Here is a 21,281-nt window from a genome sequence, read left to right on the forward strand (position 1 = left end):
GCGGCCTGCTAAGCCAAGCCACGACCTCCCCATTCACCAGGCACCAGTGACTGGGAGCCATGAAGATTCGGCCATAAATCCCCAGCAGCTTCACGCTTTGCAGGGGTCTTTCTGTTGCCTGCAGAATCAGAGGCGCTGCCAGGGAAATCACACACAGCACAGCAGGGTCTGGCCACGCTTCATAGCTTGGCATCCCAAGGCGGGGAAAGAGAGAAGGCGTTGGAGCCCAGACAGAAGAAGTGATTTGGGAAGCCTCTGGTTTCGGTGGGGGTGGGGGGCAAACCTCAAAGGGGCCTGGTTCTTAGAATGTTCTGAGCCCCCTCCCTCTGGAAAGCAGGCCCCGTCAGGACATTTCAGTCAGGCCCCCTGGAAACAGAGGGGACCCTCTGTTTGAACAGGAACGGCCCTCCCAACCCAGCCCTTGACATCACAAGCCGCACACATCCCCGGCCTCTGATCTGTTTGCAGCCCTGCTGAATTTGTCCTCCATTTCCCCACGGCGGTTCCCCACTGCCTGACCCGTCTGGGCCAGCGGCTCTCCTGGGTCGGGGGAGAGGGGCGGCGTGTTCACTGGGCAGACACAGCCGCTCCCTTCACGACAGCGCCCATCAGAACAGCAGCTTGACGAGCTGCCGGTGGTGGCGACGGGAGAGTTCTAGGCCTCTAAAGTGCTTCTGGATCCCTGCTCTCATCGCAGGAAGGGCTAGGCGAGCTGCTAATGATGAGATGGATCCAAGGCCGTCCCGGGGGCGCATGGCTGTTTAAAGGGCTGGTCCTGCTCCCCTGGAGTTTTGCCATCGATTTCAGGAGCAGGCTTCGGGAAGGCAAAAGGCTTCGCTCTCCCCAGGCAAACGAGGTTTGTGCATTTCTTCACGGCAGCTCTCATTAGCTGCTGCTGCCGCCAGGGGATCCCCCCACCTCTGCAGCTGATTAAGGGGTCTTCGTGGCGGACAGGAGAGAGGTGATGGATTTGGCCGCAAACCGCATCACCTGGCAGGACAGTTGAGGTTACCGCTGCCACAGGACCCTGAGCCGAAGGGCCAGGCCCTGCGCTCACCGGGGCTGCCTGCTTTATTAGGGCGAGGAAAATGCCCCTTCTCCGGAGCAAGGGGTGTATGCGTGTGCCGGAGAGGGGTCCGCATCTCTCAGCACTACCATGGCCTGGCCAGCAGCCTGCCCAGGGAGTTTCCCTGACACCTGCTTGCCCCCTGGAGACTGGGAACGGTTAGGACAGCTGCAGGGCTGGGAGGAAGCCCGGCTTTTCCAGGGCATCTGAGCCTGCTTGCTGCCGAGCCAGCAGCTCTCAATCGCGTGTGTGGCCGGGAGGGATTCCTTTGCCGCCATAAGGGATGGTTTCCATCTAAACTCCACCTGGAGACCTCACTGCCGTCCACCATGGACAGCGACAATGGGGCAGGCCATTAGCCCGGCTGCTTTACCAGTGCGAGCTCGGTGGCTGGCTGCTCCCAGGGGCCAGGGCAGCCCTGAGCACAGCACAGATCACAAGGCAGAAGCTCGACTCATGACCCCCCCACTCTCCCCGTTCCAAGAGCCAACGGAGCCGGACAAATGCACACACGGTGCATTAACCCTGGGGCCCGCGTGGGGGCAAAGGGACAGGGACTAAAAGGGCTCTGCACTTGCCCGAGGTTATTACCTATTGTCACATAACAGGCCCCGTACGCACGCTCCCGAAACAACAATCGCTGCAAGAAACTAGCAGCAGGAGCCCCATGTGCGGGCGGGGTGGGGCAGGGTTCCCCACTTGGGACCCTGCAAACAAAAGGCAAGAGGGAGCGGCTCAGCGAGGGAAAGGTTTATTGTCGTGGTGCTGAGTGGAGGGGGGCGGGCTCAGGGGGAGTTGGGGTACGAGGAGGCGAGGTACCGTTTGCCCGCTCCGTACTCCGAGTTGGGCCAGGAGTAGGTCTGAATCTGGGCCGATTTCCCGCCGAGGCTGAGCGTGCACCTGCAAGGAGATGGACGTGAGGCTGCTGGGGGGGCCGTCCAGAGCCACGTCGCCCTCTGAAGCCTCGAGGCCTGAGTGTGCCCCGCAGGGCGATACAAACGTGTCCCCACGGGGGGTATTTTTTAGAAGCCTCAGAGGGTTTAAGCCAATCCTGTGTTTTGTTTTCCTGTGGCCGGACATGAGTTTTGAACACTTGGGGTTGGCAATGCTGAGAAGGCTGGAATCCTGATCCCAAGCCCCCAGCTCTAACTACTAGGCCCCACTCCCCTCCCAGAGCTGGGGACAGAACCTAGGAGTCCTGACTCCAGCCTCCCTGCTCTAACCACTTCACCCCACTCCCCTCCCAGAGCCGAGAGAAAACCCAGGAGTCCCAACTGCCAGCTCCCGCTGCTCTAACCACTTCACCCCACTCCCCTCCCAGAGCCAAGAGAAAACCCAGGAGTCCCGACTGCCAGCTCCCGCTGCTCTAACCACTTCACCCCACTCCCCTGCCAGAGCCAAGAGAAAACCCAGGAGTCCCGACTGCCAGCTCCCGCTGCTCTAACCACTTCACCCCACTCCCCTCCCAGAGCCAAGAGAAAACCCAGGAGTCCCGACTGCCAGCTCCCGCTGCTCTAACCACTTCACCCCACTCCCCTCCCAGAGCCAAGAGAAAACCCAGGAGTCCCGACTGCCAGCTCCCACTGCTCTAAGGATCAGACTGCAATGATCGCCTTTGCCACAAAAGTCTGCGGGGAAGGAGGCATTAGCAGGCTTCTCAAAGGGTTTTACGCACAACAAAGAGTTTCTAACAGTACTTCAATTGCTACCAGAAATGACCTGAAAGTCCATCCGTCGTCCCCCCAACCCCCCCCACCCCCCCCGTGCCGGTGGCTCTTCAGGGGCGACACCCCCACTGGGGCCCGGCCTACCTGGCATTGCCTCTGATACTCACAGCTTGTTGGGCCTGGTTTTGTAGCACAGTGTGTACACGGCCAGTTCAAACTCGGGGCTGGAGCCAATGAAGAAGGAGCCGATGCTCTTCAGATAACCCGTCCAGCTGTACTGGAAAGCCATGATGTCAGGGTAGCCGGTCCACTGCAACCAGACAAGGAGACGCAAGAGGTGGGTGCCCCTGGCAGCGGGTGCTCTGGGCTGTCTCCGGTTGGAAACTATCTCAAGAGGGTGCATGGGATAAAGGATGGCACCAGTTCGCTACCCACGAGCCAGCGCCGGGCAGGGAGACGGGCAGCCTGCTCGCCAGCCGACGGCAGGACTGCGATGGCTCAGGACTCCATGGGAGGAGACTTTGTCCTCCCTGTCTGTGCTGGGCTTGCAAAGGGACTCACTGAGCCTCCCACCACTGGGACTGAGACTTGAATCATAGTGATCAATGGCTCCATGTCTAGTTGGCAGCCGGTATCGAGTGGAGTGTCCCAGGGGTCGGTCCTGGGGCCGGTTTTGTTCAATATCTTCATAAATGATCTGGAGGATGGTGTGGATTGCACTCTCAGCAAATTTGCAGATGATACTAAACTGAGAGGAGTGGTAGATACGCTGGAGGGGAGGGATAGGACACAGAAGGACCTAGACAAATTGGAGGATTGGGCCAAAAGAAATCTGATGAGGTTCAATAAGGATAAGTGCAGGGTCCTGCACTTAGGACGGAAGAACCCAATGCACCGCTACAGACTAGGGGCCGAATGGCTAGGCAGCAGTTCTGCGGAAAAGGACCTAGGGGTGACAGTGGACGAGAAGCTGGATATGAGTCAGCAGTGTGCCCTTGTTGCCAAGAAGGCCAATGGCATTTGGGGATGTATAAGTAGGGGCATAGCGAGCAGATCGAGGGACGTGATCGTTCCCCTCTATTCGACATTGGTGAGGCCTCATCTGGAGTACTGTGTCCAGTTTTGGGCCCCACACTTCAAGAAGGATGTGGATAAATTGGAGAGAGTCCAGCGAAGGGCAACAAAAATGATTAGGGGACTGGAACACATGAGTTATGAGGAGAGGCTGAGGGAGCTGGGATTGTTTAGCCTGCAGAAGAGAAGAATGAGGGGGGGATTTGATAGCTGCTTTCAACTACCTGAAAGGGGGTTCCAAAGAGGATGGCTCTAGACTGTTCTCAATGGTAGCAGATGACAGAACGAGGAGTAATGGTCTCAAGTTGCAGTGGGGGAGGTTTAGATTGGATATTAGGAAAAACTTTTTCACTAAGAGGGTGGTGAAACACTGGAATGCGTTACCTAGGGAGGTGGTAGAATCTCCTTCCTTAGAGGTTTTTAAGGTCAGGCTTGACAAAGCCCTGGCTGGGACGATTTAACTGGGAATTGGTCCTGCTTCGAGCAGGGGGTTGGACTAGATGACCCTCTGGGGTCCCTTCCAACCCTGATATTCTATGATTCTATGAACCCAGACCCCTCGTGGGGCTTCGAGGCGGCAGGTTGCGTCAGTGAGCAGAAAAGGATCCTTCCTCCGGTCTAGGAGCCATGCTGAGCTGGGCTGGGCTGGAAGCCACCTGCCCCTGGATCGGGCGGGTAGGAGCCGCGCTGAGCCGGGCTGGAAGCCACCTGCCCCTGGGTCGGGCGGGTAGGAGCCGCGCCGAGCCGGGCTGGAAGCCACCTGCCCCTGGATCGGGCGGGTAGGAGCCGCGCCGAGCCGGGCTGGAAGCCACCTGCCCCTGGATCGGGCGGGTAGGAGCCGCGCCGAGCCGGGCTGGAAGCCACCTGCCCCTGGGTCGGGCGGGTAGGAGCCGCGCCGAGCCGGGCTGGAAGCCACCTGCCCCTGGGTCGGGCGGGTAGGAGCCGCGCCGAGCCGGGCTGGAAGCCACCTGCCCCTGGGTCGGGCGGGTAGGAGCCGCGCTGAGCCGGGCTGGAAGCCACCTGCCCCTGGGTCGGGCGGGTAGGAGCCGCGGCGAGCCGGGCTGGAAGCCACCTGCCCCTGGGTCGGGCGGGTAGGAGCCGCGCCGAGCCGGGCTGGAAGCCACCTGCCCCTGGGTCGGGCGGGTAGGAGCCGCGCCGAGCCGGGCTGGAAGCCACCTGCCCCTGGGTCGGGCGGGTAGGAGCCGCGGCGAGCCGGGCTGGAAGCCACCTGCCCCTGGGTCGGGCGGGTAGGAGCCGCGGCGAGCCGGGCTGGAAGCCACCTGCCCCTGGGTCGGGCGGGTAGGAGCCGCGGCGAGCCGGGCTGGAAGCCACCTGCCCCTGGGTCGGGCGGGTAGGAGCCGCGCTGAGCCGGGCTGGAAGCCACCTGCCCCTGGGTCGGGCGGGTAGGAGCCGCGGCGAGCCGGGCTGGAAGCCACCTGCCCCTGGGTCGGGCGGGTAGGAGCCGCGGCGAGCCGGGCTGGAAGCCACCTGCCCCTGGATCGGGCGGGTAGGAGCCGCACTGAGCCGGGCTGGAAGCCACCTGCCCCTGGGTCGGGCGGGTAGGAGCCGCGGCGAGCCGGGCTGGAAGCCACCTGCCCCTGGGTCGGGCGGGTAGGAGCCGCGGCGAGCCGGGCTGGAAGCCACCTGCCCCTGGATCGGGCGGGTAGGAGCCGCGCCGAGCCGGGCTGGAAGCCACCTGCCCCTGGGTCGGGCGGGTAGGAGCCGCGCCGAGCCGGGCTGGAAGCCACCTGCCCCTGGGTCGGGCGGGTAGGAGCCGCGGCGAGCCGGGCTGGAAGCCACCTGCCCCTGGGTCGGGCGGGTAGGAGCCGCACTGAGCCGGGCTGGAAGCCACCTGCCCCTGGGTCGGGCGGGTAGGAGCCGCGCCGAGCCGGGCTGGAAGCCACCTGCCCCTGGATCGGGCGGGTAGGAGCCGCGCTGAGCCGGGCTGGAAGCCACCTGCCCCTGGGTCGGGCGGGTAGGAGCCGCGGCGAGCCGGGCTGGAAGCCACCTGCCCCTGGGTCGGGCGGGTAGGAGCCGCGGCGAGCCGGGCTGGAAGCCACCTGCCCCTGGGTCGGGCGGGTAGGAGCCGCGCCGAGCCGGGCTGGAAGCCACCTGCCCCTGGGTCGGGCGGGTAGGAGCCGCGGCGAGCCGGGCTGGAAGCCACCTGCCCCTGGGTCGGGCGGGTAGGAGCCGCACTGAGCCGGGCTGGAAGCCACCTGCCCCTGGATCGGGCGGGTAGGAGCCGCGCCGAGCCGGGCTGGAAGCCACCTGCCCCTGGGTCGGGCGGGTAGGAGCCGCGCCGAGCCGGGCTGGAAGCCACCTGCCCCTGGGTCGGGCGGGTAGGAGCCGCGGCGAGCCGGGCTGGAAGCCACCTGCCCCTGGGTCGGGCGGGTAGGAGCCGCGCTGAGCCGGGCTGGAAGCCACCTGCCCCTGGGTCGGGCGGGTAGGAGCCGCGCTGAGCCGGGCTGGAAGCCACCTGCCCCTGGGTCGGGCGGGTAGGAGCCGCACTGAGCCGGGCTGGAAGCCACCTGCCCCTGGGTCGGGCGGGTAGGAGCCGCGGCGAGCCGGGCTGGAAGCCACCTGCCCCTGGGTCGGGCGGGTAGGAGCCGCGCTGAGCCGGGCTGGAAGCCACCTGCCCCTGGGTCGGGCGGGTAGGAGCCGCGGCGAGCCGGGCTGGAAGCCACCTGCCCCTGGGTCGGGCGGGTAGGAGCCGCGGCGAGCCGGGCTGGAAGCCACCTGCCCCTGGGTCGGGCGGGTAGGAGCCGCGGCGAGCCGGGCTGGAAGCCACCTGCCCCTGGGTCGGGCGGGTAGGAGCCGCGGCGAGCCGGGCTGGAAGCCACCTGCCCCTGGGTCGGGCGGGTAGGAGCCGCGGCGAGCCGGGCTGGAAGCCACCTGCCCCTGGGTCGGGCGGGTAGGAGCCGCACTGAGCCGGGCTGGAAGCCACCTGCCCCTGGGTCGGGCGGGTAGGAGCCGCGCCGAGCCGGGCTGGAAGCCACCTGCCCCTGGGTCGGGCGGGTAGGAGCCGCGGCGAGCCGGGCTGGAAGCCACCTGCCCCTGGGTCGGGCGGGTAGGAGCCGCGGCGAGCCGGGCTGGAAGCCACCTGCCCCTGGGTCGGGCGGGTAGGAGCCGCGCCGAGCCGGGCTGGAAGCCACCTGCCCCTGGGTCGGGCGGGTAGGAGCCGCGGCGAGCCGGGCTGGAAGCCACCTGCCCCTGGGTCGGGCGGGTAGGAGCCGCGGCGAGCCGGGCTGGAAGCCACCTGCCCCTGGGTCGGGCGGGTAGGAGCCGCGCTGAGCCGGGCTGGAAGCCACCTGCCCCTGGGTCGGGCGGGTAGGAGCCGCGCTGAGCCGGGCTGGAAGCCACCTGCCCCTGGGTCGGGCGGGTAGGAGCCGCACTGAGCCGGGCTGGAAGCCACCTGCCCCTGGGTCGGGCGGGTAGGAGCCGCGGCGAGCCGGGCTGGAAGCCACCTGCCCCTGGGTCGGGCGGGTAGGAGCCGCGCTGAGCCGGGCTGGAAGCCACCTGCCCCTGGATCGGGCGGGTAGGAGCCGCGCTGAGCCGGGCTGGAAGCCACCTGCCCCTGGGTCGGGCGGGTAGGAGCCGCGGCGAGCCGGGCTGGAAGCCACCTGCCCCTGGGTCGGGCGGGTAGGAGCCGCGGCGAGCCGGGCTGGAAGCCACCTGCCCCTGGGTCGGGCGGGTAGGAGCCGCGCCGAGCCGGGCTGGAAGCCACCTGCCCCTGGGTCGGGCGGGTAGGAGCCGCGGCGAGCCGGGCTGGAAGCCACCTGCCCCTGGGTCGGGCGGGTAGGAGCCGCACTGAGCCGGGCTGGAAGCCACCTGCCCCTGGATCGGGCGGGTAGGAGCCGCGCCGAGCCGGGCTGGAAGCCACCTGCCCCTGGGTCGGGCGGGTAGGAGCCGCGCCGAGCCGGGCTGGAAGCCACCTGCCCCTGGGTCGGGCGGGTAGGAGCCGCGGCGAGCCGGGCTGGAAGCCACCTGCCCCTGGGTCGGGCGGGTAGGAGCCGCGCTGAGCCGGGCTGGAAGCCACCTGCCCCTGGGTCGGGCGGGTAGGAGCCGCGCTGAGCCGGGCTGGAAGCCACCTGCCCCTGGGTCGGGCGGGTAGGAGCCGCACTGAGCCGGGCTGGAAGCCACCTGCCCCTGGGTCGGGCGGGTAGGAGCCGCGGCGAGCCGGGCTGGAAGCCACCTGCCCCTGGGTCGGGCGGGTAGGAGCCGCGCTGAGCCGGGCTGGAAGCCACCTGCCCCTGGGTCGGGCGGGTAGGAGCCGCGGCGAGCCGGGCTGGAAGCCACCTGCCCCTGGGTCGGGCGGGTAGGAGCCGCGGCGAGCCGGGCTGGAAGCCACCTGCCCCTGGGTCGGGCGGGTAGGAGCCGCGGCGAGCCGGGCTGGAAGCCACCTGCCCCTGGGTCGGGCGGGTAGGAGCCGCGGCGAGCCGGGCTGGAAGCCACCTGCCCCTGGGTCGGGCGGGTAGGAGCCGCGGCGAGCCGGGCTGGAAGCCACCTGCCCCTGGGTCGGGCGGGTAGGAGCCGCACTGAGCCGGGCTGGAAGCCACCTGCCCCTGGGTCGGGCGGGTAGGAGCCGCGCCGAGCCGGGCTGGAAGCCACCTGCCCCTGGGTCGGGCGGGTAGGAGCCGCGGCGAGCCGGGCTGGAAGCCACCTGCCCCTGGGTCGGGCGGGTAGGAGCCGCGGCGAGCCGGGCTGGAAGCCACCTGCCCCTGGGTCGGGCGGGTAGGAGCCGCGCCGAGCCGGGCTGGAAGCCACCTGCCCCTGGGTCGGGCGGGTAGGAGCCGCGGCGAGCCGGGCTGGAAGCCACCTGCCCCTGGGTCGGGCGGGTAGGAGCCGCGGCGAGCCGGGCTGGAAGCCACCTGCCCCTGGGTCGGGCGGGTAGGAGCCGCGCTGAGCCGGGCTGGAAGCCACCTGCCCCTGGGTCGGGCGGGTAGGAGCCGCGCTGAGCCGGGCTGGAAGCCACCTGCCCCTGGGTCGGGCGGGTAGGAGCCGCACTGAGCCGGGCTGGAAGCCACCTGCCCCTGGGTCGGGCGGGTAGGAGCCGCGGCGAGCCGGGCTGGAAGCCACCTGCCCCTGGGTCGGGCGGGTAGGAGCCGCGCTGAGCCGGGCTGGAAGCCACCTGCCCCTGGGTCGGGCGGGTAGGAGCCGCGGCGAGCCGGGCTGGAAGCCACCTGCCCCTGGGTCGGGCGGGTAGGAGCCGCGGCGAGCCGGGCTGGAAGCCACCTGCCCCTGGGTCGGGCGGGTAGGAGCCGCGGCGAGCCGGGCTGGAAGCCACCTGCCCCTGGGTCGGGCGGGTAGGAGCCGCGGCGAGCCGGGCTGGAAGCCACCTGCCCCTGGGTCGGGCGGGTAGGAGCCGCGGCGAGCCGGGCTGGAAGCCACCTGCCCCTGGGTCGGGCGGGTAGGAGCCGCGGCGAGCCGGGCTGGAAGCCACCTGCCCCTGGGTCGGGCGGGTAGGAGCCGCACTGAGCCGGGCTGGAAGCCACCTGCCCCTGGGTCGGGCGGGTAGGAGCCGCGCCGAGCCGGGCTGGAAGCCACCTGCCCCTGGGTCGGGCGGGTAGGAGCCGCGCCGAGCCGGGCTGGAAGCCACCTGCCCCTGGGTCGGGCGGGTAGGAGCCGCACTGAGCCGGGCTGGAAGCCACCTGCCCCTGGGTCGGGCGGGTAGGAGCCGCGGCGAGCCGGGCTGGAAGCCACCTGCCCCTGGGTCGGGCGGGTAGGAGCCGCGCCGAGCCGGGCTGGAAGCCACCTGCCCCTGGGTCGGGCGGGTAGGAGCCGCGCTGAGCCGGGCTGGAAGCCACCTGCCCCTGGGTCGGGCGGGTAGGAGCCGCGGCGAGCCGGGCTGGAAGCCACCTGCCCCTGGGTCGGGCGGGTAGGAGCCGCGGCGAGCCGGGCTGGAAGCCACCTGCCCCTGGGTCGGGCGGGTAGGAGCCGCGCCGAGCCGGGCTGGAAGCCACCTGCCCCTGGGTCGGGCGGGTAGGAGCCGCGGCGAGCCGGGCTGGAAGCCACCTGCCCCTGGGTCGGGCGGGTAGGAGCCGCACTGAGCCGGGCTGGAAGCCACCTGCCCCTGGATCGGGCGGGTAGGAGCCGCGCCGAGCCGGGCTGGAAGCCACCTGCCCCTGGGTCGGGCGGGTAGGAGCCGCGCCGAGCCGGGCTGGAAGCCACCTGCCCCTGGGTCGGGCGGGTAGGAGCCGCGGCGAGCCGGGCTGGAAGCCACCTGCCCCTGGGTCGGGCGGGTAGGAGCCGCGCTGAGCCGGGCTGGAAGCCACCTGCCCCTGGGTCGGGCGGGTAGGAGCCGCGCTGAGCCGGGCTGGAAGCCACCTGCCCCTGGGTCGGGCGGGTAGGAGCCGCACTGAGCCGGGCTGGAAGCCACCTGCCCCTGGGTCGGGCGGGTAGGAGCCGCGGCGAGCCGGGCTGGAAGCCACCTGCCCCTGGGTCGGGCGGGTAGGAGCCGCGCTGAGCCGGGCTGGAAGCCACCTGCCCCTGGGTCGGGCGGGTAGGAGCCGCGGCGAGCCGGGCTGGAAGCCACCTGCCCCTGGGTCGGGCGGGTAGGAGCCGCGGCGAGCCGGGCTGGAAGCCACCTGCCCCTGGGTCGGGCGGGTAGGAGCCGCGGCGAGCCGGGCTGGAAGCCACCTGCCCCTGGGTCGGGCGGGTAGGAGCCGCGGCGAGCCGGGCTGGAAGCCACCTGCCCCTGGGTCGGGCGGGTAGGAGCCGCGGCGAGCCGGGCTGGAAGCCACCTGCCCCTGGGTCGGGCGGGTAGGAGCCGCACTGAGCCGGGCTGGAAGCCACCTGCCCCTGGGTCGGGCGGGTAGGAGCCGCGCCGAGCCGGGCTGGAAGCCACCTGCCCCTGGGTCGGGCGGGTAGGAGCCGCGCCGAGCCGGGCTGGAAGCCACCTGCCCCTGGGTCGGGCGGGTAGGAGCCGCGGCGAGCCGGGCTGGAAGCCACCTGCCCCTGGGTCGGGCGGGTAGGAGCCGCGGCGAGCCGGGCTGGAAGCCACCTGCCCCTGGGTCGGGCGGGTAGGAGCCGCGGCGAGCCGGGCTGGAAGCCACCTGCCCCTGGGTCGGGCGGGTAGGAGCCGCGGCGAGCCGGGCTGGAAGCCACCTGCCCCTGGGTCGGGCGGGTAGGAGCCGCGCTGAGCCGGGCTGGAAGCCACCTGCCCCTGGGTCGGGCGGGTAGGAGCCGCGGCGAGCCGGGCTGGAAGCCACCTGCCCCTGGGTCGGGCGGGTAGGAGCCGCGGCGAGCCGGGCTGGAAGCCACCTGCCCCTGGGTCGGGCGGGTAGGAGCCGCGGCGAGCCGGGCTGGAAGCCACCTGCCCCTGGGTCGGGCGGGTAGGAGCCGCGCCGAGCCGGGCTGGAAGCCACCTGCCCCTGGGTCGGGCGGGTAGGAGCCGCGGCGAGCCGGGCTGGAAGCCACCTGCCCCTGGATCGGGCGGGTAGGAGCCGCACTGAGCCGGGCTGGAAGCCACCTGCCCCTGGGTCGGGCGGGTAGGAGCCGCGGCGAGCTAGGCCCAGTGGACGCCCTCCCCCCAGCACTCACAGGCCCATTGTAGCTGTAGCTCAGGTAATTGATCTCTCCGTTCTTCTCCCGCTCGTAGTAATGGACCCAGCTGTGAAAGCCTGAGATCTTCCCGCTCTTGATTTCCCCTGCAGGCGAGAGGAAGCAGAGCTGGAGTCACGGGCCTGTTTCTGGCTCCTTTCCTGCCACGCCCCGCCGTGGCGCCCCCGCCGTGGCGCCCCCGACAGCTTCCCGCAGACCCTGTGCCCTTCCCAGCGGGCCCCTCACTTTCTTCCAGCCGCTCATCACTTGCCCCTGAGTTCCCATCGCCCCCGGGGATTCTGAGCGCACACGGGGATCTGTGAAGTTCTCTGGTACAACTGCCCGACCGCAAGGCGCTTTAGGACAATCATTCGCGGGGCTGTATCTGTCTGTTCAGCAGGGCCCTAGAACGTCGGTCGTCTCGACACCGTGCTAACGTGGGTCGGGGTGAATTAATACCCTGTCGAGTGGCTGAGAATAACTGACTGTCCTGACCTGAGAAATGCTGTTCAAGGTAAAAGCCGGCCTGAAAAGTCCCAGCGTTAAATTTGGAGCCATGCAGCTTACGGCCAGGAGGATCCACCAGATCATCCGGAGTGACGTGTGTATTGCAGGCCACCACCACCCCCCCGGTACTCTGTATAAGGGGGTTATCCCCAGGAAATCCCACCCCAGGCTTGGCTACGCCACTTATCAGATTGGCACATCTAGTCTGTTCCATTTCAGTTTCCACGTCTAACTGGCCCCTTGGCAAATTCCCAATGATTGACCCACCCCCACCCTCCCCATTCACAGTTGTGTGATTGACAGAAATTACACCCCTGTGATTGTTCCCGGCAGCCTCTGCCACTGGCCTGGTGGGCAAACTTGGGCAAGTCGCATCCCTGTCCGTGCCTCAGTTTCCCATCTGTAAAAGGGGGCTAATGATACCAGCCTCCTTTGGAAAGCACTTGGAGCTCTATGGATCGAAAGGGCTGTACCCAGAGCTCGGGCTTCTTCTTCTTAAACATGTGGCCTGATTTTCACAGAGGCCGTTTCCAGCAGGTCAGCCCCTCTGCAGATGAGGCTGCTGCTTGCTCAGGAACCTGAATATTAGGGGCCAGATTTTAGGCCCCCCCATGTTTGAGGTTTCCGGCATTTGGAGGGGGGTCTCCTCCAGCAGAAGGGGCTCTGCAAACGGGCATGCTGGAGCCTCAGTTGTGTTGTGCCCTCTTCGGGGATCCGCCCCCCACCGCCCCACGAGCAGCGCTGTACCGTGGAAGACGTGTTCGAAGCCAGAGGAGTCCATGGCCGCTCCCTTCGAGCGTGAGTAGAGCCCGAACCACATCTCCTTCAGGTCTGCCTTGAAGTCATTCTCCGACAAATAGATACCTGGCCCGGGGAGACAGCAGGTGTCAGAGCTGGTCTCCAGCAGGGCAATGCAGCTAGCTCCCGGGGACTGAGCTTCCATGGCCCAGCCACGGGAGATCTCAGGTCTGAATCCATCAGCTGGCCAGATTCCACAGCACGCAGCCCAGCGAGGGGCAGCAGGGTGTTTGCATGGCTCTGGCATGGGCTTAACGGGGTCATACGTCACCTGCTCGCTTGTAAGGACGGGTGAGGCCCAAAGATAGCGATCGGATGTTCTCCATCGCCAGCCTCACTATTTAGAACGTCAAACCCTTGTAGCCGGGACAGGGGGCCTTCTCCCTGGACCGAGGCTGCCTCCCCTCCAAGCCCACGCCCACTCCTCTCTGAGTGTGCAAACTGCCCCTCCACGGCACATTTCCCCGCCTCCTTTGTCACTCCCAGCTGGCAAACTCCCATCGGGCGCAGGTGCAAGCTATTACCTCTGTGTCACGCACGCACCCCGCCGGCAAGCAGCGAGTGTGACGAAGTGGGGGGGTTTCTTGGTTTTCCCTTGGTTTTTCCCATGGGTTGCGTGCAGAGGGGGTGGGACTCAGTTTCCCTGGGCGTTTCTGGTTTAACGAGGCGGTGGGAGAGGGAGGTTGTTGTTACAGAGGACCGGGAACTTGGGGCCCCAGCCAGTGGCCTGGAGAATGGAGACCACAGCGACTGGTGACCTGGTGGCCCAGCTCGGGAGTCACAGCCAGGTCTGGCCAGTGGGAGGACAATGGGCTGCGGAGAGAGGACCCCGGTGACCTGACCAGCCGGTTCCAGCCAGAGGGGGCCAGAGGATGGAAGAGAGGAGAGGAGGCCCAGGAGACCCTGTTTACGACCCTGTTTACCTGGAGAGAAGACAATGGACGGGGGGGAGCTTGGGGCCCGTGATATCAGATGCCCAGCTGGGAAGCAGGGGGGCTCAGGACTGGAGAGAGAGAGCAGGCAGAGCCCACCTGGATGCCGGGGAGACTGGGATGTGCTGTGCGGACGGAGGCCAGGCCTGAGGCCCTGAGAGTTTCCTGTGCTGGGTTCAGACGCTCAGTGACCCCTCCTGTTTTACACTGGCTGAGAATCACTCCAGTCTAGAGATCAGAGGGGCATTATTCCCTCTAGCAGTGGAGGCCCTGGGGGTCCAGAGCAAGGGGACTCCCTGAAGGGGCCCACGGCAGAGACAGGTGTGCTAAGGCTCAGAGAGGTGCGGTTCCAGGAGGCGAAGGGGCTTAACCCCTGAGAGTGAACCCCCGAGAAGGGCTGTCTCACTGAAGGGGGTTCCCCCCAGGGACCGTACGGGGCCAAGAGTGGGCACGTGACAGGGAGTTCCCCGTATGCCTTGGTTTTAACAACAGCCTTATCTTTCGTTGCCTGAATCTTCCCACTCCTGCCTCAGAAGTGAAGCACGTGGCACTAGCCCGGCGGGCGCGATATTTGCCTCGCCGGGACGCAATATTTGTGACAACTGTTTGCGGCGAGCAGCTGAGCGGGGAGGGATGACCGGGGTGCTGCGGATGCCGGCTTTCACGGTCTGCTTTTGAGGGCCACGCTTGGTATTTAGCCTGCGAGCAGACGGTGCATTGGGAAATACACCAAGAAACACATGTTCCTTCTCCAACTGATGCGCACTGCAAGCTTCAGAGAGGAGAGCCAGCTGTGGTGAGAACAGGCAGTCCTGGTTGCCGGCGCTGATGGCCAGCAGGTGCCGGGAGCTGCGTTCTGCTCGGGTGAGAGCCGAGCTTGAGGGACAGGTGTCACGGAGTGTGGGGGAGTCCAGGCCCTGCACCCCTCTTCCTGGGATTCACTGAGGCTCTCAGCCAGCCAATAAAACAGAAGGTTTATTGGACAACAGGAACACGGTCCACAACAGAGCTTGTGGGTACACTGAGGACCCCTCAGTCAAGTCCTTCTGGGGGAGCAGGGAGCTTAGACCCCAGCCTTGGGGTTCCCTGCGTTCCTCCACCCAGCCCCAAACTGAAAACTAAACCCCCGAGGGGAGGCAATTCCTTGCTTGGACTCCTGCCGGCGCAGCCAGGGGAAGCCTGTCTCCACGGCACCTGGCAGGGCTACAGGATCCTGCAATGAGCCGAGGCTGGGGATTAGCTATGGTCCCGCCAGCACCTGGCAGCAGACACAACCCATGTCATCACCTAGCTGCACACTGCCACACAGCTGGTACTTTACCTGTAGAAAGAAAGAACTGGCTCAGCTTCTCCATCACCCGAGTCTTGAAGATTTCATCCAGGAAAGCGTCCATCTCCTGTCTCTCGGAGGCGGTCACCACCTCCTCCTTGCCCGTCATGCGTTCGTAGTTATTCAGCAGCGCCAAGAGCCTGGCAAAGGTGGGCTTGGAGAAGAGGGCATCCTCGTCCACGTAGCTGAAGAGCCTGGCAGGAGAGTGGAGAGAGGGGGTTAGGGACGCTGCTCCTAGTCACAGATCCAGCCAGAGAATCGGAGGCAGAGCCGGTGAGCTGATAGCTCTGCCTTAAGTACTTATCTGGGCCCCAACACCAGAGCATCAGAAGGCCTCACAATCTTTAATGCCTTTATCCTCACCGCCCCACTGGGGGGCAGGGAAGTGCTATTTTCCCCACTGGACACAGGACGATCTGAGGCAGAGAGACTTAGTGACTTGCCCCAGGTCACACCAAGAAGTCTGTGGAGGAACAAGGGATAGAACCCATGTCTCTGGCTGGTACTCTAACCACTGGACCATCCTTCCTCTCTGACCAGAGACTAACTAGTCCCTCTCGGATCGTTATAAATGGGACCTGCGGAAGGAGGCATCCCTGACAGAGAGCCAGAACGAGGCCTACGTACACTTCCGTCCCCCTTCCTGCACCTCCTCACCCTGACCAGATCCATCTGCCGTGTGTGCATGCTACCTCTGTGTCCCTCCACTCTGTCTGCCCTGCGGGAATTTCTACGTGGCTGTGGAAGGTTCTGCCCATGCAAGGATATGGTGTAATCTCAACGCACCCTCCCCCCTGATCTGTACATCCCACACACGTGGGTTTCCCAGCATCTCCTGTCCCCTCCACTCCACCCCCATGCCCTCACTTCTGCTTGGCGTAGTCTTGGCCTGCACTGGTCTGGTCAGAGGAGATCTTGTGCTGCAGGTTGAGGATGATCTCGCTGCTGGTGGCCTTGTTCACGTCGGCAGAGTACAGCATCTCAGAGATGCTCTTGATCTCACTGTCGGAGACAGAGTAGAATGAGGGGACCTCCCGCTGCTCACCTTCCCCTGGAATGGCAACAAGAGGGACCAGAGTTCACTACGGCCTCGCCTCAGTGGCCAGATACTAGAGTAATGGGCTAGAAACATGGACAAAGAAGCACGTACAGCACTAGTCCCCAACTCCCCTCTTACCCAGCTCAAAGGAGTAGCTGGCTCATTGGAGGCATGATGGCTGGTTTATTCAGTTCATCCAGCTAATGTGCCTATTAGAATAGTCACTAAGCCATCATTGTTGTGGAATAATTACTCCCAAGGAACCCTGTGCAGGCAATATAGCCAAAGGGGAGAATCCAGCTTCCTTCTTCCATGTGCTTCATTCCTAATACAGTACCCAAGTGTCCATACACACCCTCCTCCCTGGGTCTGAGTAGGGCCTACTTCCTCTCACGTGTGGGAGAGAACCCAGCTCCGACCATCTGGAATGAGCTCCATCTACCGTCTGCTTCAGACACTCCGCACCTCGGCTGTCCAGCACAGCCTGGTCTCTACGCCACCCTCTCCCACTGCAGCTATCCCACGCTACCTGCTGATTCTGTGACGCATTTGCAGGATGAAGCCGCGTTTCCTGAATTTTCCATTCTAGATATGGATGAAGCCCATCCACACAGACCCCCCTTCAAATCACTTTCACCTTTCTGGGGGTCTCTTAAATTTTCCCTCTCTGCTTGACTCCACAGCTGTACAGAACATCCCCAGGACTCCCTCTCTGGAAGGATTGATCGACAGGGGCCTGCTTTACACAGTGGATCGGGAACCAGGACTCCTGGGTCCTTTTTCCCCGCTCCGCCAATGACTCACTAGGAGGCCTCGGACAGGGCATTTTTCTATGTGCCTCAGCTTTGTTCCTCTATCCAATGGTGATGTGGATACTGATCCCAGGCAGACCCTCAGCGACAAGAAGGGGAAATGACACTGTTAATGTAACATAGCTGGGAAGCAGGGGATGTTGCTTCTCTCTCTTTCGCGCCCAACACCATCCTTGGGGTGCGTGCAAGCAGAAGTGGGCCGAAGCAGCTTCCCATCTTGGAGGTAGCTGGCCCTGACTGCCCCATATCACCTGCCCAGTGCACAGCAAGACTCAATGGCCTTGAGAGCGAATCATGCTGGAGCTGAAATCCCATCAGAGGCTTTACAGCCAAGAGCTCTATCCATGGATTTTTAATGAGCCCTAAATGCACGTATCTCTGGGAACACGGGAGAGAATCTGCTCTTGTCTGTAGATATGGCAGCCAAGCCTTCGCCTTTAAAGTTAGAACTACAAATCTGACCTTAATTATTCACAAAGATTCTTGGGATCCTGGCTTTCCTTCTTTGATGTGCATTTTCTCTACGTGAGTACACGAGGGAAACAGGGAAGTGCTATTTCTGCCTTTGCTGGAAACTGCACGTACAAGTTCTCGGCACAAACAAGCAAGCAGCTAACCACGAAACCAGATGGGAAACAACATGGGTGAAATCCTGGCCCCCTGAAATCAATGGGAAACCTCCTGTCGGCTTCATTGAACTAGGATTTCTGAAGTGCTCGTGCATAGGGGTGGCTACGACTTGATTTCATGTGTTTGATAAAGTGCATGTTACACGGTGGTTATTTGCACAAAGTAACCTGCAGGGGGGAAGAGCAGCTATCGTCGATGGTGAACATACGCCAGGCGAATAACATGTTAAGCAAAGAGTGATTGCAAGATACTCGTGCAGCAAAACAGAAAGCGCTACCAGAATACAGCGTACAGACCTTACTGGAGAAGAGCCCCAAGTGTCAATTTTGCTGCCACGCTTTAGAACTAGACCAGGGGTCAGCAGCCTTTCAGAAGTGGTGGGCCGAGTTTTCATTTATTCACTCTAATTTAAGGTTTCGCATGCCGGTCATACATTTTAACGTTTCTTAGAAGGTCTCTCTCTATAAGTCTATATTATATAACTAAACTATTGTATGTAAAGTAAACCAGGCTTTTAAAATGTTTAAGAAGCTTGATTTAAAATTAAATTAAAATGCAGATCTTATCAGTTTAGTGCAGTGGTTCTTAACCTGGGGTGTATGCACCCACTGGGGGTGCGAGATGCCCTTTCTGGGGGTGTGAGACGTGCGAGGTTTTTTTAGAAGGTAAATCATCGAAAACACAAATTAAGCACGGGCACATAAGTACAACTTCTTTGCTTCATCAAACCTATGTTTTTATTAACATTATACATTTTTAACGATTACTGTAATATACAAAGTTTTTAAGTTTTTAAGCTAACTGTAGTGTAATTTTTGATAAGGGCTGCAGAGCCCTGGTCTGGCTGCCAGTACCCCAAGCCGGCAGGAGGGCTGAGCGGGGCCAATGGCCGGGACCCCGGCTGGCAAGGGGCCGGCAGCCGGAACCCCAGACCAGCAGCAAGGTGAGCGGGGCTGACGGCTGGTATTCCAGGCCAGCAGCAAGCTGAGCGGGGCCGATGGCCGGGATTTTGGCTGGCAAGGGGCCAGCGGCCGGAACCCCAAACCGTCAGCGGGCTGAGCAGGGTAGCAGAAAGAACCCCAGACTGGCAGCGGCTCACTCGCTGCCGGTCTGGGGTTCCGCTGGCTCCTGCCAGCCGGGATCCCGGCTGCCGGCCCGGCTCAGCCCACCACGGGTCTGGAGTTCCGTCCGCCGGCTCCTGCCAGCCGGGATCCTGGCTGTCAGCCCCACTCAGCCCACTGCCGGTCTGGAGTTCCGTCCGCCAGCTCCTGCCAGCCAGGGTCCCGGCTGCCGGCCCGGCTCAGCCCACCACTGTCTGGAGTTCCGTCCGCTGGCTCCTGCCAGCCGGGGTCCCGGCTGCCGGCTCCGCTCAGCCCACTGCCGGTCTGGAGTTCCATTTACCCAGGTTGGTGGTTTTGCCCAAATTTGTCCCCAATGAAGGCCAACGTCAGCTTTTCACAGAACAGATTTTTGAATATTTTTTTCATAGAGTCATGGATGTTAAGCCCAGAAGGGACCGTGAGGAGCAGTCTGACCTCCTGCGTAACGCAAACCCGGGAATATCACTCAATAAGTCCTGCATCCAGCCCATGTCTTGTGGCTGAGCTAAAAAGCCATCCAATCTTAATTTAAAACTGTCAAGGGATGGAGAAGGCACCACATCCCTTGGTTGGTAAATTGTTCTACAAGGGTAAAATTCACTCCTATGCAAGAGGCCAACATGGGGCCTTCTGCACCACTTAAGAAGTGAAAAGTAAGCAATGCTTAGACTGTCTGTACAGGGCTGAATTTCGCGTTTGCAAAATCAGAGCTTTGGGCATCTGTGTTCACTCAGAAATGGCTCATTTGAACCCATAATTTTTGCCAGGCTCTTGGGCAGGAGAGAAATCTCACCCTGAATTGCCTTTTTGTTATCATCACATAAATCCAAACGGGATACATTTTAGTTTAAAAAATATTTTAACAATCTGCTCTTACCTGGAAAGGAGAGGTGGGCCCCAGATGTTAAACAGGGCAGGAAGCAGACCAGCGCAAGAATGCCCTTCATCTTGGATGGGCCGCAACCTACCTGACACCGGAGCAGCACTGAGGGTTTATATCAGTTTGCTGTATCGCTTGAGATAACGCTAGAGAAATATTAAACCGCTCTAAGTTTGGAGCTGCAGCTCAAAGCCCAGGGATAATGAACACATGCGAAGTTTGTTGGCAGAACTAGATAAAGTCAGACACAGCTGTTGCACAGCTAGATAAGCCAGGGATAGGTGGGAGCGGGTTGGATAATATGCAAGACCAGAGGATTCAGGTATTGAAAGATAGTCAGGAGTCCAGTGCAGAATTGACACGCTGGTGATCAATATCATTGTGAAATGTGTCAGCACTCTATGAGGAGTCATGGATATTCACTGATATTATGCTTTAAAGTCTGTGACCAAACAAAGGAAGAAACAGGTTTTCTCCCAGACAGAAGGGAAGGCAGCTCTCTACATGGCTCCAGTGTAAATGAAGCGTTATGGAATCAAAACAATGGAAGCCCCATTTACACCCAAATCAGCAGGGGGATGGGCACAATCAGCCAAACCACACACAAGCAGTGACGGGACTCAAACTCGCGACTGCGGGCTCTGAAATCGTTGACCCCCAGCCAGCGTGCTAAAGGAGCAGCTTCCCACGTGGTAACTGGGACATGCGTTAGGCCTGGTTCTGTTGCCTGGTAGCAAGAGTCAGGCTTCCCCAGAGATCGGCTCACTCAGGCACTCTGATCTCATCAAGGAGCATCCTCATGGTGCTAGATAGGGTAGCTCCTAGGGACTGGAGGCTCCAAGGCTCCCAAATCCAGCTGCTTAGCCAGGGAGGAGGGGACATGCACGACACACGTCAAGGCGTCTCAACCGCCCTTGGGTCAGAGAAATTAAAAATATAATCACCTCTCTCCAGGAAAACTGTGAGTTAATTCTTTTTTTGATTCCTCTTCATTTCCCATCTCTGAGCAGATGCACTTATCCTGGATTTTATATTTCTATGTAAATGGCAGCATTATCTCCCAAGTACTAACCTCAAAAGAACAATGGGACCGGTGGGAAACCAGAAGGTCTCCGGGGCATGAGCTTGGGGGAGGGATGCGCTTCCTATGAAATCTACACAGCAGCTAACTACGCAGCTTTATTTCCGGGATGGATTGGAGTATCAAATATCTGGGGTCTCAGACACAAGCGGAATATGCTAATGCCATTCTCCTTTAGGATTAGTCTGAAAGCCGTTAATCATCTCCAATTGGCAGGCAGAGGCTGGATAGATACACTTATTTCACATTTCCAGATGGAAGCGTATTTCGACCCTTAAGCGCGGTTTAGCCAAAACCCATGGAGGCAGAGGAGCCCAGTGGCCGTTCGGATACAGAATGGAGACCCTCCTGGTTTTCACTTTCATTTCCGCGACGTCTGCACGTGTTTTACTGGCAGAGAAACGGACTGTTTGGTCGTCTGAGGTCAAGGATGAAGTTGGAGATTCACTCTCGCTGCTCTGCGGTACTGGCAGATTGTGGGTGAAGGAAGCGTGGCTCGGAGCCCAAATACAGCCAGCCCCGGGACTTCTGTAATGTAGTGCTGAGCACATTCACCTTTCAAATGGCTGTGCCAGACGTCTCAGCATACCAGGCTCAGTCTCGACCGAGCCTGCCCGTGCTGTGTTCCTGCATTACAGATAGTCAGGTTATCCAATATGTATATTGCAGTGGCTCCCGGAGGCCCCAGTCAGCACGGTCCCTGATCCATCAATATGGCACATTGCAGGCTAGCACTGGTAGCCTCCACACACCCCTCCGCTGCACTAGCGGTAGGGACAGCTGAAATCACTTCCAATTCGGTGTAACTATTTGCTTGTGCCCAGTT

The 21,281-nt window shown here is 62.6% G+C and overlaps 1 protein-coding gene across 2 annotated transcripts; it reads right to left on the reverse strand.

The window, feature by feature from the left end:
• Window positions 1-1,801: 1,801 nt before the first annotated feature.
• LOC311510410 (uridylate-specific endoribonuclease D-like) lies at window positions 1,802-20,399 on the reverse strand. Of its 2 annotated transcripts, none has more exons than XM_084610057.1 (7): window positions 20,319-20,399; window positions 15,781-15,964; window positions 14,905-15,107; window positions 12,601-12,717; window positions 11,347-11,453; window positions 2,901-3,043; window positions 1,802-1,966 (listed from the first exon to the last, which is right to left on the reverse strand). In XM_084610057.1, the coding sequence occupies exons 2-7, from the start codon at window positions 15,891-15,893 to the stop codon at window positions 1,852-1,854; spliced, it is 798 nt and encodes a 265-aa protein (XP_084466183.1). In that variant the 5' UTR covers window positions 15,894-15,964; window positions 20,319-20,399; the 3' UTR covers window positions 1,802-1,851. The 2 variants fall into 2 exon arrangements, with proteins under 2 accessions (XP_084466183.1, XP_084466182.1); XM_084610056.1 differs by lacking the exon at window positions 20,319-20,399 and adding an exon at window positions 19,372-19,502.
• Between the last annotated feature and the right edge of the window lie 882 nt (window positions 20,400-21,281).

The sequence above is a fragment of the Lepidochelys olivacea genome (genome assembly GCF_965140295.1).
Source record: "Lepidochelys olivacea isolate rLepOli2 genome assembly, chromosome: 20".
Taxonomy (NCBI): Eukaryota; Metazoa; Chordata; order Testudines; family Cheloniidae; genus Lepidochelys; species Lepidochelys olivacea.